This window comes from Cibotium barometz, chromosome 5, assembly GCF_041138505.1.
Source record: "Cibotium barometz isolate CiBa-2024 chromosome 5, ASM4113850v1, whole genome shotgun sequence".
Classification (NCBI taxonomy): Eukaryota; Viridiplantae; Streptophyta; class Polypodiopsida; order Cyatheales; family Cibotiaceae; genus Cibotium; species Cibotium barometz.
The window spans coordinates 40,901,141-40,918,828 of record NC_141050.1 but is presented as its reverse complement, the minus strand read 5'-3'; the positions used below and the strand labels follow the sequence as shown (position 1 = coordinate 40,918,828).

The window sequence follows — 17,688 nt, the reverse complement described above, 5'->3', positions numbered from 1 at the left end:
ATCCAAGATATCATCAATACGCGGAATTGGGAATCTGTTCTTGATGGTAAGCTTGTTCAAAGCTCTATAGTCTACACACATACGGAATGATCCGTCCTTCTTTTGAACAAGAAGCACAGGAGAGCAGTAAGGTGAGGAACTGGGCTGAACCAAACCTTTCTCTAAAAGCTCGTTTACCTGCTTCATGATTTCTTCTTGTTGTGCAGCACTCACTCGGTATGCGGGTTTGTTAGGTGGAGAACTACCTGGCACAAGATCTATGCGGTGATCTTCGGGCCTTTGGGGAGGTAATTCACCTGGCAACGAGTCAGCAAAACAGTCGTTGAATGCATTAAGAAAATTCAGCCTATCATTAGACATAGCATCCACATTTTGACGATTTGGCACAAGACTATCACGCACAAAAACCAAGTACGCTAAAAGACTCTTTTTCATTGCTTTATTAATTTGGATGTGTGATACAACTGGGATGGAATCCCCTTCTTTGCCAGCATCAATAAAATGCATGCGGCCTTTATGCATAAAAGAAATCATATTGGACTTGTAGTCTTTGCGAGGCTCAAGCATATGATGCCACGGCTTGCCCAACAATACATCACATCCATTCAGAGGAGCAACTAGGAAATGCTCATTATCAAGGTAGCCCTGTATGTGGATACGCAACTTCCCAATCAAAGGGGTAACCTGCACCTCTTTACCAATAAATGCAGCTTCGGCTTCAATCTAAGGTCCCATGTTTTCAACCTCAATACCCAAAGCAGCTGCCATTTGCATAGAGATGAAATTGTCAGTTGCACAGTCATCAAACATGAAGAGTGCGGGCTGATCCTTGATTTGCCCCCAAGCCTTGCAAACCATACGCTTTTTTGCATCATGACTTGTATTACCTTGCACATCAGGAACTGCATGAACATTTGCTTTGGTGTGCTTGTCCTCGTGCTTTGGTTTGCGATCTGGGCATTGCCGAAACATGTGGTCCTTGCTACCACAAGAAAAGCATTTTCCATCCTTAGCATATTGCTCTCTTTGCTCCGGGGTTAATCCAAATTTGTTCTTCCTTGGGCCCTGTTCTTTAGATGTGTTATTTTCAGCTTTACCACCCTTGTAGGGCTCCCGGAAGTTCTTTTTAGGTGGCTGTCCACCCTTTTGCTGATTTGGGACAGCCTTGTCCTTCCCCTTGGAACCTCCTTGATCCTGCTTGATCTTGAGCACCAATTGCTCTGTAGCAAGGGCAGAAGCTGTGAGTTGTTGCAATGTATGTTTTGGGTGCAATTCAATACCCGATCTATATGCAGGTTGCAATCCAGAACGAAACTTCCTCTTTCTTTCATCCTCTGTGATTAGCATGAAGGGAGTCACTTCCAGCAACACTTTCCAAAATTTGTTAACATACTGTTGCACACTCTCATTATCTTTTTGTTCCAGCCTGTCCTACTTTTGAGTGAGAGTTTGCTCTGCATTGGGTGGCAAGAACTGAGCATAAAATCTATCTTTGAATTCCTTCCAAGTAGAAATGGGATCCTTGGTGATCTTTTCAGTGATCCACCAATGGGCAGCAGTGCCTTTCAGAAACATACTAGCATGGCGCACCTTCGACTTTTCTGTAAAGTCCTCATCGCTAAAAGCAATGTCGAACTGTGCCACAAACGCTAACACCTTAGAAGCATCATGTTCACCATGAAAGACATCAAATTTGACAGATTTATCACCTGCTTTGAACTCCTTGAGCTTCCTGGCATGAGGCTCATGGTCCTCTCTTTTTCTTTTCCCCTTATCCAACGGGGTAGCCCTGTCTGCATGGGCTCCATGGGCCGTCATAGAAGCTTCATGGGGCACGGTGGCATGTGCTCCACGAACTCGAAGCTCAGATGCATGTGACTTATCTGCAAATGGCATGGTCTCTCCATGAGACAACTCAGAAGGCAAAATTTTTCTGGAAGCAGACCTGTCACCATGAGATACATATCTTGCATGCATGTGACTTTCATGCCCTCCATGAGCACTGGCATACATATATTTGTCAGGCTTAGTGCCTTGGGGAGAGGATGCATGACGAGAGGTGACAATCACCTCTTCCTTTTGCATAAAAGATTTCAGCCTCTGGGATGCGGGATCTCCATGCTTCAAACGAGGTGGATTTCTGAAAATCAGCTCCCCGTCATCCCCCTCTTTGATATCACCTTTGCGAAGGAGATAGGCAAGTGCCAACTCCCTTGGTTTCTTGCCCACTTCACGAGCCATTGATTCAAAAGTTACATCAACCATAGCATCAGCCTTCCTGGCTTCAATAGCACTTTGCAGATGGGGATCTTCATGCAAAAACTTTAATTCTTGCTCTTGAGCCTGCAAAAGTTTTCTCATATGTTCCATTTCAGCCCTCATAGCATCAGGCTCTTGTTCAAGCATAACTGTCTTTCCTGGAGACACTTGACCCTTGGATTCACTATCCATCACCCTTTCAAGGGGCTTGTGTCTTCCTTGCAGGGCATCAGACCCACGAGAGGCACTAGATGGACCCCTCGAATTTGGCACTTCCAAAGGATTGCCTTGGCTGTCCATTGTGTTTTAAGTTTGCTAAAAGCGGGATGTCCAGTACACAGGTTCGTTTCCCCACTAGGAAGAGGGAAACAACCGTGCTCTGATACCAATGAAACCGATCCCGTCAAGTGGGAAAGACTCCGTTGGACACCCACACGCTTAATAGCACAACTTTAAAACCACAAATTTGAAATGGACAACTTAATACAACTTGAAATTTAAATGAAATGAAATGGAAAGATGGACACCAGCACTGGGGCCGGAACGGGCCGACCCCCCCCTCAATATATGATATATTTATTGGGAGTATTTAATAAATACAATGCTCCATGGGTTCCAAGAACCAGATAATGTCCATGTACATATGAAAACAGTACCAAACAAATAGGCTCGAATTTCGATGTAGAAGCTCGAAGCAGAACAACCACTGGTGTGGTCCAATCTCTACGGTCCTGTGCTTTCACTGGACTCCGCGGAGAGCGCCTCACTGGTGTTCCGAGACCACGCACAAACAGGCGCTCTCGTACTAACGCCTGGCTCTCCCGATCTCAGCACCTTTGGACCGAGGTTCTCCAATAAAGCTTGGACAACCCGGCATCGAACGGGTGTGGCCGTAGAGGGATGAATCCTTTAACAGATTTAAACATAAAATACTTTACTGGAATCTGAAATTCACTTACTTGTAGATGGTTGATAGAAAACCAATACTTGTGGTGTTTGTGTAGAATATGAAGCCACCCTTGTTGAAGAAAGAGTTGCCTCGTGTAGAACTATCAAGACAAGCATCACCACAAAAGACCACAGCCGCCTGCTGCCTGTGAGAGAAGGAGCACAACTTACTGGTGGTGGACAATGTCCTGGAAGCAAGATGCCATTTGTTGGTGATGCACACGCAGCCTGCAGGTGTTGGACACACACAGCCAGTTGCTTTGGTGGGCTGCGTAGAAGGAAGGGGATGCAGTCGTCTGAGGGTAGAGGGCTGCTGGCTGGAGAACAGGCACACAGAGCTCAACCAACACAGAGAGTCACTACTCAAAGATCCTCACCCCCAACAGTCCTCCTCTCAGCTTACCATCACCAGTTTTTTCCAGCCTAGGGGTGGATAGGGAAGCACCAAAGCCCATCACAGTGGATACGGGAGCGTATATCACAATGCCTCCTCGCAGCAAGCACATGGGAGTCACACCAGATCAGGCATGCACACTGCAAAGAGCTAGACGCCCTCGTCCCGTCGGACCCCAGCCACCCCCAGCTCATCAAGCAAGATTCAAGAGATCTTCGCCCGCCATCGAGCAACCTCATCCTCACAGCAGACTATCGACATCACTAGCCTTCTTGTATCACCCATGATGGGCATCCTGGAAGGGCCCTTGCCCGGCTTACAGGGTCAATTGACTGTTTATATTCAGCTTTCCCATATCCCATCATTTATTGTAGCCCATACCTAGCATAGTAGAATCTAGATTTTTCATCTCGAATAATCTCAGAGTCTAGGATCTTAGCTTTCAGTTTTCAGTTATATATACCGTCAGTTTTAGTTTACTGTTGCTTTGTCTTATTTCATCCATACCGAGATTTCATGGACACTATGTATACATCATTTTGGTCTCATAGACCCTTTGGATCTTTTGAAGACGTTAATATAACTCTCTCTCTCTCTCTGACTCTAGATCAGACCACGGCTCTATAGTGAGCCCGACATCCAAGACTCCTTGGACCTCGCTAGTAACACAAACATCAGCCCCAGCTTGAGGATATCTTGGAGAAGCACAGAGCTACATTCCCACACCGAATGGATCTATAAAGCCTTCTACAGGCTACCTCCATGCTTGATATCCTTGATGGCCCCTCCTCGTACAGGGGAGTTAGCTCCATAGGCTGCATGATGATGATGATGATCCCATTTTGTATATGGCTCGGATTTGATATTCCCAACTCATAGCTCGTCTTTGTTTTCTTTTGTACCATGATGAGATTACATGGACACTATCATATTACTTTTGGTCTCATAGACCCATTGGGTCTTTTGAAGACATTTAATATAACTTCCTCTCTCTCTCTCTCTCTCTCTCTCTCTCTCTCTCTCTCTCTTCCAGACAATGTTTCAGATGTCACGTGGTGGTAACTTTGGTCTCATAGGTCACTTTGGCCTTTTAAAGACGTTAATATAACATTTCATTTCTCTCTCTCTCTCTCCTTTTTTTTTGGGGGGGGGGGATCAAATGACGCAAAACCAGAATTGGTTAGACCTGATAACATTCAACTGCCTTATCAAGGTTGTCTCTGTCCTTGTAAATGACTCCAAGGTTGTTGCATGCCTCCGCACAATGTGGATTGAAATGTAAAGCAAGCTCATACATTACAATAGCCTGCAGTCAAGAGCTTTTATGTTATGCAAAGATAATACAGGTCATTAAATGCAGCCACACCCAAGTCCTCTAGGAGTAACACTACTTAAAATTTGTTTGTTACATTACAAGCATGATAACCTTAAACAAAGGGGGGCAAACGAAATCTCACCATGTCAAACTTGAGCATTTCTCCATAAGCAACCCCCAAGTTGTACAGAGAATCTGCATAATGCCAGTTGAACAGAAGAGCTTTCTTGTAGTAAGCAACCCCCTGATGTATATCTCCTTCAAGCTTTACCTGCATAGCATATGGAAAAGCCTGTCAAAACTGAGTGTGGAAATTTTCCACTTTGCATGTCATAGATTGGAGGGAGATTGGGTAGAAAGGAGATGTTCTGTACAAAGGAGATTTTATGCCCCCAAAAGACATGACATCACTCCCAACAGTGATGAGGTTAGACTAATGCTAATAAGTGGCTTAATTATAGGACACCTCATACTAGTTAAGCATTAATAAGTTACTAAATAATAAGCTAGTATAAAGTGGCCTTAAAGTTAAGGACACTCTCACCTACGGTTGAGGATTAGGCTCATTGACAAGCATTCCAAGAGGGTGGAGACCTTGGAAACCAGGATCAGACCAAGGTTTGGCTCAAGCCTTACGCCTAGATGGTGGTCCGTGGGTCATGGTCGTATGGAACTCCAGGGCTTAGGCGAGGAGTCAAGCATGGTGTTCCTCAGGCTCCAGGTGCTCTTGACAGCAGCTATGGCTGGGTGGTGACCTAGACAGTCCCTCTTATATTTAAGTTTTTCAAGATAAAGCTTGTTGGAAGATCCTTCTTATACAGGTCAAAAGCCCTAACACTTGATGTTAAAAAGGTCCATTGAACTGTGTATATTTAAGTTTTGCAAGATAAAGCTTGTTGAAAGATCCTTCTTATACAGGTCAAAAGCCCTACATGGCAAGAAAACCACATAAAACTGAAAATAAAAACTACCCTTCATGTCAGAACTTGACATTTAATTGCATACCTTAGTACCCAAGTCTGTTAGTGCTATGGCCATATTGTTCTTGGCAATCTCAAAGTTTGGAGACACAGCCAGGCACCTGCCCAAATATAAAACACCCTAAATTGGCCTGTCAACAAGAATCATATCTTTTAACCCACTACGACCACAGCATAACCTCTTAGAGCAAGCAATACCTCTCATAGCAAGCAATAGCTGCATCCAAGTCTCCACGATTTTTGTAGATAACCCCCATGTTGCAATATGCTTCAGCATACATGGGCCTATGAAGGGCTGCTTTCTCATAGCACTGGAGAGCTAGATCATACTGCATCATCTCCGAATAAACGACCCCTAAGTTGTAATAAGCCGGCTGCCAGAAAAGAAAACCTCATCAAAAACATTATCACCCTCTAAAATCAGTTAAAAGGAAAAAAAAAGAAGGACACTTTCACGTTGTGCTATCACTTTTGGGATTTCTGATGCCTTACTGCATAGCCACCATCTGCTTTCAAGGCTTCATAATATTTTTTTAACCCTTCTTGAACATTTCCTGACAGCTTCAGGCTTGTTCCAAGATCCGTTAAAGCCATTGCAAGGTTCTCAGAGGCGGGCTTATAGCTTGGATCAGCGAGCAAAGCCTTGTGACAAGCCTGTGCCCAAAAAAGTAAAGCTTCAGATCAAACAATACTGGTACAATTTATACACAATTGAAGGTTGAAATGTCAACTTGAGATCGCAAACAAATAATGCAGGTCTATCTGCATTCGAAAATAAAGCAACAAGTAGAAATGTTAAAAGCTCTGAAAATGCAGATGAGCATATCTGCATAAGAAGAAATAAGTAAAGGCCATACCTCAGCTGCTTCAAGCAAATGCCCTTCCTCTCGATACAGTATACCACAGTGAGTGAGAGCGCAGGCATTTTTTGGATCCAGTGTCAAGGCATCGGCAAAGCTTTCGAAGGCCTGTCTAGAAAACCCTTGCACTTGGAGGCAGATTCCCTTCCCAACATGAGCTTCAACGCTTCGAGGCTCTACCTCTAGTATGCTCTCGTAAAGGGCGAGGGCGTCGGCGAACTTGTTGCGCGATCGCAAAATCTCTGCATAGGAGAGGCCATCCTTTCCACCAATTCTGTGAGGCATGGCTGCTCGAGTGGTGTTTGCCGCAGAAAAGCTTGTGCTGCTGCCGTTGGCAATTACGGCCGGGGAGCTCCGGCGCTTCAACCTCTGATTGTCTCCTGTGCTCTCCCTCTCCCTCTCCCTCACCCCCTGAGACTGACCTATCCGCGACTCTGGCCATGCCATCACAGGCCCCTCGCTGCTGCCTTTCATGACAAAAATTCACCTGCCAGCAGGCCTCGCTGTTTCTGTTTTTTAAAGGTTGAAGTACCCTTCGAAAGAAGGGTTCTCCTCGCACAAGACGAAGAGTGAAAGCGTCAAAATTCCAGTACCCTTTTAAGAGCGCAAAGAGATTAATGTTTTCATCATAACTAAAATGGGCTACTCGAGTTCAAGCCCCTAGAGCAAACTGAATTAAAATAGTGTCTTGATCAACACGGCAGTAGTTCAGTGCATAGAGCAATTGTGTTAATCCCCAAGGTTGTGGGTTCAAATCACGTTCGCTACGGTGGAGACGTGTCCTTGTAATTTGAAGGATGGTTCATGTGTGTGTGTGTTGCATACAACCAACATATCCGGATTGTAACAGAAATAGTAGATTAGTCGCCAAACCTTTTTTTTTTAGAAAATGTCTCCTTGCATCATTTCTAAAAATGGATTGTAGATTCTTTGCAAAAAAAGAGCTGAGCAAATACCCATTGAAAATAAACAAGTCCTCTTAATCAGCAAAACAACAAGCTATGTAAAGGATGAAGCACTTCTACATAGCAATTTTGGCAACGATAGTTCTTCTTGTTGGCATCACCTTTTCGTAAGGTAGGCCCACAATTTGATTTTCGAAGCAAATTACTACTAGTCAACTTATAGTTGACTAATAATATGTTGAGTCATAAGCATGCGTCTTTATAATGCACACCTCAAGAAGGGTGTTTGAGTTTGTCTATATGTTTTTTCATACAACCTTAAGCTACCAATAGTTTCATAGACCCAACAAATCTTCTACTTCACGAGCTTTACAACGGCCAATAATGGCTCATCATTATATAGACTCACAATGTAGGTTTAAGGGGTGGGAGAGAGACACACGCACATACACAGATTCAAAATCCTTGGCTAACTCTACAATAGCAAGCAAATTGGGATAAGGGAGGATCAAGTGAATCCCTTTGTCATAGTAGGGGTTGAAGTGCTAGATTTCATCCATCAATTACATTAACTTGATCTTCTACTTCATATGATCTCTAAATTTTACAAATAGCTAATGATGGTTTATTGTACAAACTCACAACCTTATAATAGTGCTTCTGGTATAACCTCATAGGTACCAAATAGTTCCATACAGTCAAATATTCTTCCACTTCTTATGAACTCACAACATATCGTATAATAACAACATTAGACTTGCCAACCAATTAAGAACAACAATATTATCAACCCAAAACCCTAACAACATAGTGACAATGATAATCCTCACTTGCTGGCAACAACAACTAGCTTAGTATCCTCTTTTGATATCCTCGTAATGAGCAAGCGTCCTCTTTTTATAGCAAGAATTTTAAGATGTAGGGCTAGTAACAAGGCTAGCACTTGTGCCACCATAATGCTCCTTCAATGACTATAGTTCTTCCATTAACTTTTATGCTAGATGTTATTTGATTTACGACCACCAACTTGCATTTTTTCCCTTATTGCTCATCCTTTGGTATTCATGTCAGAGGGGTGGGAGTTTCTCCTGTTGTGACACCTTATTATTTTCCAAAAAATTACCATGTGATTTTTTCTTAGAATGATAATATAAATTTAGAAAGTGCTTTCCCTTTGTTCGTTATTAGTAATTTGATTTTTCTTGGTCTTACTTTTGTGGAAATTGATTTTTTATGAGCTGTTTTAAACGACGTTAGAGAGTGAAACTGGAGAAGAGTTCTATGAGAAAGTTATAGCATTCTAGCATAAACAACTTTCATTTGATGTAAATTTTTATCCTTGGTCGCTACGTGAGTTGGTGTTGTGCTTATTTTTGTGCCTAGATGTACGACGTGCATTTTGTAGGTTGAATTTGAGGGTGTGATGCACGATTGACAAGATACGCCCTCTTAAACTAGGCTATTTTCAACACTTTAAAAAAAGCACCCCCTTTTTGCCAACTTGCAAGTCACTCCAAATATTACTTTTTGGTTATATATGGTTGGTTCACTTCTCTATTATTGGCGCATGCACGACATAGGGAAAGCAACACAAATTTGCCATCTTCATCTCATCAACTGAATTGTGTTTTCTTTCAGATGTCTAAAATTGAGGATGAGAGTATGAATGAGAGTAAGAGGGTGATAGGTGGGGGGTAGTTTGGCAGTTCACGTTTGTCCATGAGCAATTTGTTCCTTTCTCTCAAATAAACAATAATATGTTTCATGAATAATTCTTCTCTCTTGTGATTTTATTGATTTGATGTTTGAGTTAGATCAAGGGTTCAAAGATTGATTTCTATCAATTGAAATACATTTTTTGTGCGATCGAGTTGCTGCCACACAAGTGGTATCACACTTTTTATAGATTCATTTGAGTGCTGTGATGAACATGATCAAGGAACAAGAAATCAAAGCAATGGTTAAACCACATTTTATATATGGATCTGAGTGCTATGATAAACACGACCAAGGAACAAGATACCATGATGGAATGGATTAAAAACTCGAGGGCATCTTTAAAAAGAGGGCAAAGGACTATTTAGGGGAGACTCTATGGTAATTCCAAAAAAACCATGATAATCAAAATCAAAAATCATAAAGAGATGATCATGAAGAGGTGGAGGTTTGTTCAAAATTGCACCCAAAGAACTTGATGTTTATGAAGAGGCTAGTGAAGAAAGGGCCGCCTACACAATAAATCAAAGTATTATAAATCACAACAATCTAAATTTTCAAAATCCTACAAAAAACTGACAAAACCAATGTTTCGACAGCTTAAACAAGTTTATGGGTCACCACATGCTTTTAATGCTTCTTTGATCAAATTTTGGGTAAGGGAAGATGTGGCAAAAATAGGCTTTCATGAGGGCTCATCTTTTCAAATTTAATGGAGTGAAGAAGATCGATGTGAAGAGATGGAGGCTTGGATCATAGAGTCGGAAGACTACTTTAACCTAAGAGAATTTGATGAGTTTGGTGAGGCTAAAGTGGTGGTTTACAAATAAAGGAATAATGGGTATTTCGGAGCTCGTATATGTGTCCATCTTCTACATGTATCCGTGTTTGTGTACCCGCTTGTGCCCAAAAGAGCTATGTATATGTGTGTTTCCACCCTGTGTGTGTGACATTGTTCACATGTATGTGTGTGTGAACACCTTGCCAAGGGGTGAACACACCCTTATATCTAGATAAGGGTACCATGTGGCATTAGTCTATTGTAGTGTGTAATTTAATTGAGTCAAAAGATAAGGTTTACAACCTTATAAGAGCATGTACTTGGTGGACATTGTATAACAATATTTCATAGTATCAGCATCCATCTCTCTCTCTCTCTCTCTCTCTCTCTCTCTCTCTCTCTGCGCAACCGCCCTCCTGGTCACCTTCTGTTTTGCTACCGCCACTGACTCGTCTTCGCCCGTCACTAGTCGTCGTTAACTATTTTCTCTCCCCGTCAACTGCCACGTAACATTAGGCCTTTATTATAAGGCTTGCTAAGCCTTAATATAATAAGGGTTTAATAAGCCTTATTGAACGGTCTGCCTGCTGCGCTACCTAGAGCGTAGCATGTTACCACCCAGTCACATGTCACCTTTTGCACTTCTTGGAACCACTCTAGACATGCAATGGATTGATAAGCACACAAACCTTTTGCACTTCTTGGAACCACTCTAGATCTGCAATGGATTGATAAGCACACGACTGAACTTAAAACCTTGCTTCCATCTGAAACTCTATCCAGGTGCTTGGAGATCTTGAGCCATTGAATATTCCCTATAGGAAATGGAAATCGACGTCCATGGACTTCCATAGCAAAGCTACCCAGTTTTAGAGAGGAGGCTATGATACCATCTTTGTGGTGGGTGATTGGCTTAATTAGATGGCTTCTTTTATCTCAATGAAAAAGATAGATGGAGAGCTAGAGGTTGTAAGAATATATTTAGACTCTATGGAATGCTAAAGATCGTTAATAAATGATAGAGATTCTAGGTTTACCTCTAATTTTGTGTGAGCTACATCCAAGCCTAAATGGGACTAAGCTTAGATTAAGCACAACTTTTCATCCACGAGAAGATGGAGAGGGTTAATAATTTATTAGGGGATATGATTAGAATGTATGTATGAGAGGCAAGCTCAATTCTTACCGCCATTAGTTGAGTTCATATAAAAAAAGTTATTGGCATACATCTTTATACGAATGTCTACTTTCAAGGTAGTTTATGGGTATGATTATTAGTCTAATAAATAGAGTGGACATGATTAGAATGTATGGGAGGATATGATTAAAATGTATGTGAATGTGAGAGGAAAGCTCAAATCTTCAAGTCTTACCATTAGTTGAGCCAGTGTAGATACATGTATTTATAGAATGTCTCCTTTTTAAAAATAGTTTATGGATACATTTATTGGTCCATAAGAGAATCTTAAGAGATGTTGGGAAAGGATAAAGAGAAATGTAAAGTTGATTAGGGAGTGTATGAAGAATTTCAAAGATATTAAAATAGGATTCTTTCTCCAAGTACAAATTTAAACCATATTCTCACACTAACAAATCAATTAAATAGGATTCTTTCTCCAAGTACAAATTTAAACCATATTCTCACACTAACAAATCAATTAAATAGAAACAAATAATACAAGCATAGAGAAGGTGAAGGTGAACACTTGAAAAATACTTCACCACACATAACACAAGCATTGGGGTGCAATCTGCCCCCCGACGTGTGTGGCTCCTTCTCCCACAAACGGTATTTATGTCACATTCATACTTTTAGCCCTTGGAGCCAATAATAGCACCTTTTTCGATTTTGGGCTTTTGCTTTACATATAAATAACCTTGTGAAAAGTTTCTAAGGTTTAGACATGACAAAACATTTGCCCAATGATAACTACCAATGGGTCTTTACACAGAAAATAATCTTGTGCACATTTGCACATAAAATCGAGCTACATGATAGGCTGTAAAATGATTAATAAAATTCTAATACATGATTAGCACATGATCTTTATCTTCGCACCACCACTCAATCCACCATCCATACAACGCCTCAATCAGTACCCTCGCACATGTCAATCCACATGACACAATCGGTACCCTCGTATAGGGCGACACTTCAATCGGTACTCTCATACATCTCAGCACCTATACTCATAGACATAATCAACACTAGTTAAATAATCAATTGAATACATCAATTAATCCCAAATGCATATGAGAAATACGAAACCATAATATCAAATTACACTTACCAATAGACACGGTACACACATGCATCCCCGATGTAAAATAAGAAATATCATTCCCAATACTCAAGAGTAATTCTCATAACATTCCCTCTTGCTTGGGTTGCAGCTGTCCTCAGTTGCGTAAATCCATGAGAGGATGGCTTCATGATTGGTGTGGAAAAACTTGATCAACACATAATGCTGATATGCAACATACCAACCAAATGAACATATGTGAAATAAGTCTAAGCGTCCCATACCACAAACGTGCATTCCACATATTCACATAGGATGGTAAAAGATAGAAGATAGTGTATCTACATGAAATAAATCTGATGTCCCATAGCACTAGATTAATTCCACGTATCACTCCTTCACAATAAAAGTTTGAGTCGAAGTGGCTAGTTCCCTTTGAAACTTAAATTTCGACATAAATTTTTTTATCTTAAAAATATTTACTATTTAAAAAATAAAATAAATTAATTTAAGTTATTTTGTTGAATATCTTGGTAGACTTATCATTATGGGATCTAAATATTTCCTCAATTTCTTAATTTGAGGTAATCTTAATGTTAAAACTATGATTTTACTATTTAGGTCTTCAAGTTGTAGAAATGATAAAGCAAATGCAAAAACAAATGTGAACTGTTTGTTGAAAAGAAGTGAATACATATCTCGAGTATTTGATAGTGTATTGATAATGATTTGATAGTGTATTGATAATGATACCCTCTTGCTTGATGTGCTTATCTCATCGGTTGTGGGTTTAGATATGAACTTGTTCTTCTTTTTCATCGAACAATCTTTAGCTTAATGTCCTTCTTGAAGATATCTGTAACGTGTAACGACATATTTCTTAGACTTTTTGTTATTAATGGAGCTATAATTGTCCATTTTCTTGATTTCATTAACTTTTCTTAGTTCTTTTTTATTCCTCTGCTCGGTTGCGTTAAAAGTTTCTTTTAAATTTCCTCTCGAAGTTCCCCTTCTTTATATAAGGACTCGGAAGAGAGTCAATCTATGCTTGGATTATGGGGTGTTGTGGCAAGTTTGTGATAGTTGAAACTTAAGAAATAACAAAATATTTTTTATGAGAAAAGTATTAGAAAATACATATCTCATTGTTGTGGTGTGGTTGAAATTGTCGAGCAAAAACAATTTGATAGTCCAAGAACATGTGAATCTATTTTCTTTGTATGCATACGAAGTATAAACTTTTTAATTAAAAAATAAATGTTGAAGAAAAAGAGAAATACAATAACTAATATTTGAATTTTTAAAATTAAAAAGTTGCTATTGTGATAGTATTCAAAACAAAAATTCAAGTAAAACTTGACATCATAAAATAAAATAAAAACTGATTTATTGATATCAAGGTAAGAGAGACTTACCTTAAATTGATGAGTTATTTGTTATTTAAAAAAATAAATTTTGAAATTGATAAAAACGTTAACTATAACAAGTTCAATAATAAGTTTTATAATCCTCTAATAATACGAATGTGATTAGATACAATTACTTTCTTGGGTGGTAACTTAGATTTAAGGTAGCGGGGCAAGGACAAGTAAGAAATTCCTCATCAGATCCTGTTGGGTCGTCTTCTATGCTATATCCTTGAATGATATTTATGTGTTCCATAATTTGACAAAAGCAAACGTTCGGAGCGAAAACTCTAGTGTTCAAGATGGGTATCATGACTGTTGGAATTAGAGTTGCAGGAAAGCACACAAAGCTTGGAGAAGAAGAAGCAAGAATGCACACAACACACTGTGTATTAGATTGTGTCAATGTACAAAAGATAAGTTAGCCCTAGAAGGATGGGCGTATATACAAGCCGGGGAAAAAAACTTCCTAAAGAGGGAAAAAGTGCCCCGGCGGTCCTAAGTGTGTTCACACACATCACTGCCTATATATATATGGCAACAAATCCCCCCTGGGAGTGATGGTGTGAACGAGAGCTGGCACTCATGTATAGGGGAGTGCCATGCCCGAAGTAAATCAGTCCACAAAGGGGAGCAAGCCCAAAGCTTTGCGGAAAGCTTCGAACTTCTCACGAGGAAGCGCCTTTGTGAAAAGATCGGCAAGGTTGTCCTGTGTTGGCACATAGGCCAAGCTGATCTCTCCTGCTGAGAGTCTCTCCCTGACATAGTGATAATGCACCTCAATGTGCTTTGTGCGAGCATGAAAAACTAGGTTTCTCGTAACTGCCAATGTGCTCTGGCTATCAGTGAAGATAGAGGTGGCAGACTCCTGTCTAACACCCAAGTCAGCCATAAGCCGTCTGAGCCACACACACTCAACCGTAGCTGTGAAAGCTGCCCTGTACTCAGCTTCACAACTAGAAGTGGCCACAGTAGGTTGCTTCTTGCTCAACCAAGATATGCATGAGCTACCGAGCATGAAACAAAAACCACTTGTGGACACTCTTGTGTCATAGCAACAACCAGCCCAATCTGAGTCCGAAAAAGCATGTAAATCTGGCGGCAACGATCCCCCCTTGGGATAAAACAACCCAAGATGTATGGTGCCACTCAAGTAGCGAAAGATGCGTTTAACTGCCTTCCAATGCTGAGACCCTGGGCTATGCATAAACCTGCTCACCTGTGAGACTGCAAACTGAATGTCCGGCCTCGTAATACATACATAAATGAGGCAACCAACAGCTGTCTGATAGAGTGTGACATCAAAGTGATCTCCAGCATCATGAAGACTCAACTTCAAACCTGTCTCCATTGGAGTAGCAATAGGCTTGCAGTCTTCAAGGCCAAATCTCCGCAACAATGTCTCAATATACTTTGTCTGACACAAAGCAATACCTCCATCACACTGCTTAAATTGTATCCCCAAATAATGATGCAAATGCCCCAAATCTGACATTTCAAAAGAGGCATTCAAATCAGCCTTAAAATTAGCAATATGACTTTCATTTGGTCCTGTGAGCAGCATGTCATCGACATAGAGAGCAATGATTAGATGTACATCATTCACACATTTAACATATAAAGTGCTTTCTGTTGGACTATTCTGAAAACCATGTGCAGTCAAATATGCATGTATCTTTTCATACCAAGCTCGTGGAGCTTGCTTTAAACCATATAAAGCCTTTTTTAACCTGCACACTTTGTTTTCCTGCCCTCTTTGAACAAAACCACGAGGCTGCGATACATACACCTCCTCATGCAAATCTCCATTTAAGAACGCAGTCTTTATGTCCAATTGATGTACATTCCAACCATTATGAGCTGCCAATGCACAAATACTACGAATGGTAGTCATACGACAAGTAGGAGCAAAGGTCTCATCAAAATCAATGCCCTTTTCTTGAGTAAACCCTTTGCAACAAGTCTAGCCTTATAGCGATCAACACTGCTATCTGGCTTTCGTTTCAACTTAAAAACCCACTTACATCCAATGGCCTTTTTACGAATAGGCAAATCACACAAAGACCATGTACCATTTTTCATTATAGCATCATATTCACTTTGCATTGCAGCCAACCAATTTTCTGATTTTTGTGCCTCATCAAATGAAAGAGGTTCTTCCTCTTCACACATACTAGACACAGCCAAAGCATAACAATCTGATGCATAAGAGGCATGCTGAAAACCTGAACGAGTACGACTAGATATAGGTGCATCAATTTTACTATCACGCAAGGTTTGCACCAGCCATTTAGGCATACCTCTAGCCTGCTCATTTTCAGCCCTATCCTCAGAAATTACATCCTGTAAATCTGCATCAGAAATAGGCTGATCTATGATGTTTGAAATCTGCATAGGCTGAATATTTGCCTCATTAGGACTTACATTTGAATTTTCACCTGTAAACAGAGGCAACAATGTATCAAATACATCCCGTGAGCTCACACCTGTCTCTTTGGTACATGATAACAAAGGCTGCACAGCATCTTCCACAAAAACAACATCTCGACTAATCAAGATACGCTTTGACTGTGGATGATACAATCTGTAACCCTTGCTCTCAGCACTGTAACCAACAAAAATGCATTTGACAGCCTTATCATCCAATTTTCTGCGTTGTTGCACAGGCACTAAAGCATAGGCCAAGCAACCAAAGACACGTAAGTGACCAATAGAAGGCTTCCTGCCATGCTAAGCTTTGTATGGAGTAATAGATTGCAAGGCCTTAGTGGGACACCTGTTGAGTACATATGCAGCACACATGACAGCCTCAAGCCAAAACGCATGTGGCAAAGCTTATAAAGCATCTAAAAGTGTGAAAGCGCTACCATTTGCAGCAGTAAGCATAATTTTACCAACGCCCTTCACTGGGTAAGAAGCATTATTGGCACATGTGACAGTATTCCCATTAGGGACAGCCTCAAGAGAAGTGAACATATCATGATGCGAGGTAATGTGCTTTGTAGCACCACTGTCAAAATACCATACATGAGAGTCAACAGAAACTGCCAAACATGCATCATGTATAGATGGGTCATACTGGCAATACACGCTAAACGCACATTCTGTATCCTGCACAACATTTGCAGAATCTGCATTTGTAGAAGCATCCGCTATTGTGGCTGCATTTGACTCTTTCTTCTTTGCCTCTTTAGCCTTTAGCTTAGTGACATGATCATTTGCCTTACAATAGTTGCACCTGGTCTTTTTCTTGCCTTTATCTCAAGAGCCTTCTCAGACTTATTGTTGCTACCTGTGGAAGGAGAAGAAGTTGCAGACCTACTAATAGGAGAAGAAACAATGGAAGGGGCTGCCTTACCACTTCTTCTCTACTGCTGGGCAGCAATAAATGCTTGATCAACTGCACGCTGTGCCTGGCCCTGTTTTGCCTGGACTGCGCTTCTTTGCAAGAGCTTGTTGACTAAAGTATCATACTTGACAACATCAGGTCTGTTCTCATTAAGAAGTCTCCACGTGGAAGCAAAGGTTTATTATTTGAATACATATATATTTATAATCTTTTTTTATGTTTATTATTTGAATACATATATATTTATAATATATATATGTACATGTGCATGTGCGTGGGTGTGTGTGTGTGTGTGTTTTTATATTAAATATGCTTATTTTTAATCATAATTATATATATATATATATATATTATACACACACACACACACACACACACACACACACACACATACACTATATATATGTGTGTGTGTGTGTGTATGTATATATACATGTAAATAAATATATAAATAAATTAATTAATACATATATATACATATAAATATAATATAAATAAATACATAAATATATAATAAGTATTTGATTATTAT

General features: G+C 40.3%; 1 protein-coding gene across 1 annotated transcript in view; it reads right to left on the bottom strand.

Moving 5' to 3' along the window:
- LOC147638493 (putative UDP-N-acetylglucosamine--peptide N-acetylglucosaminyltransferase SPINDLY) overlaps positions 1-7,444 on the bottom strand; it is a 36,065-nt gene extending 28,621 nt beyond the window's left edge. The window contains exons 1-6 of the mRNA XM_086798406.1: positions 6,754-7,444; positions 6,389-6,550; positions 6,095-6,270; positions 5,922-5,997; positions 5,059-5,187; positions 4,788-4,907 (exon numbers count right to left, since the gene is read on the bottom strand). Coding sequence (XP_086654532.1) covers positions 4,788-4,907; positions 5,059-5,187; positions 5,922-5,997; positions 6,095-6,270; positions 6,389-6,550; positions 6,754-7,230 — 1,140 coding nt within the window. The 5' untranslated portion in view covers positions 7,231-7,444. The remainder of the gene's footprint in view (positions 1-4,787; positions 4,908-5,058; positions 5,188-5,921; positions 5,998-6,094; positions 6,271-6,388; positions 6,551-6,753) is intronic.
- Between the last annotated feature and the right edge of the window lie 10,244 nt (positions 7,445-17,688).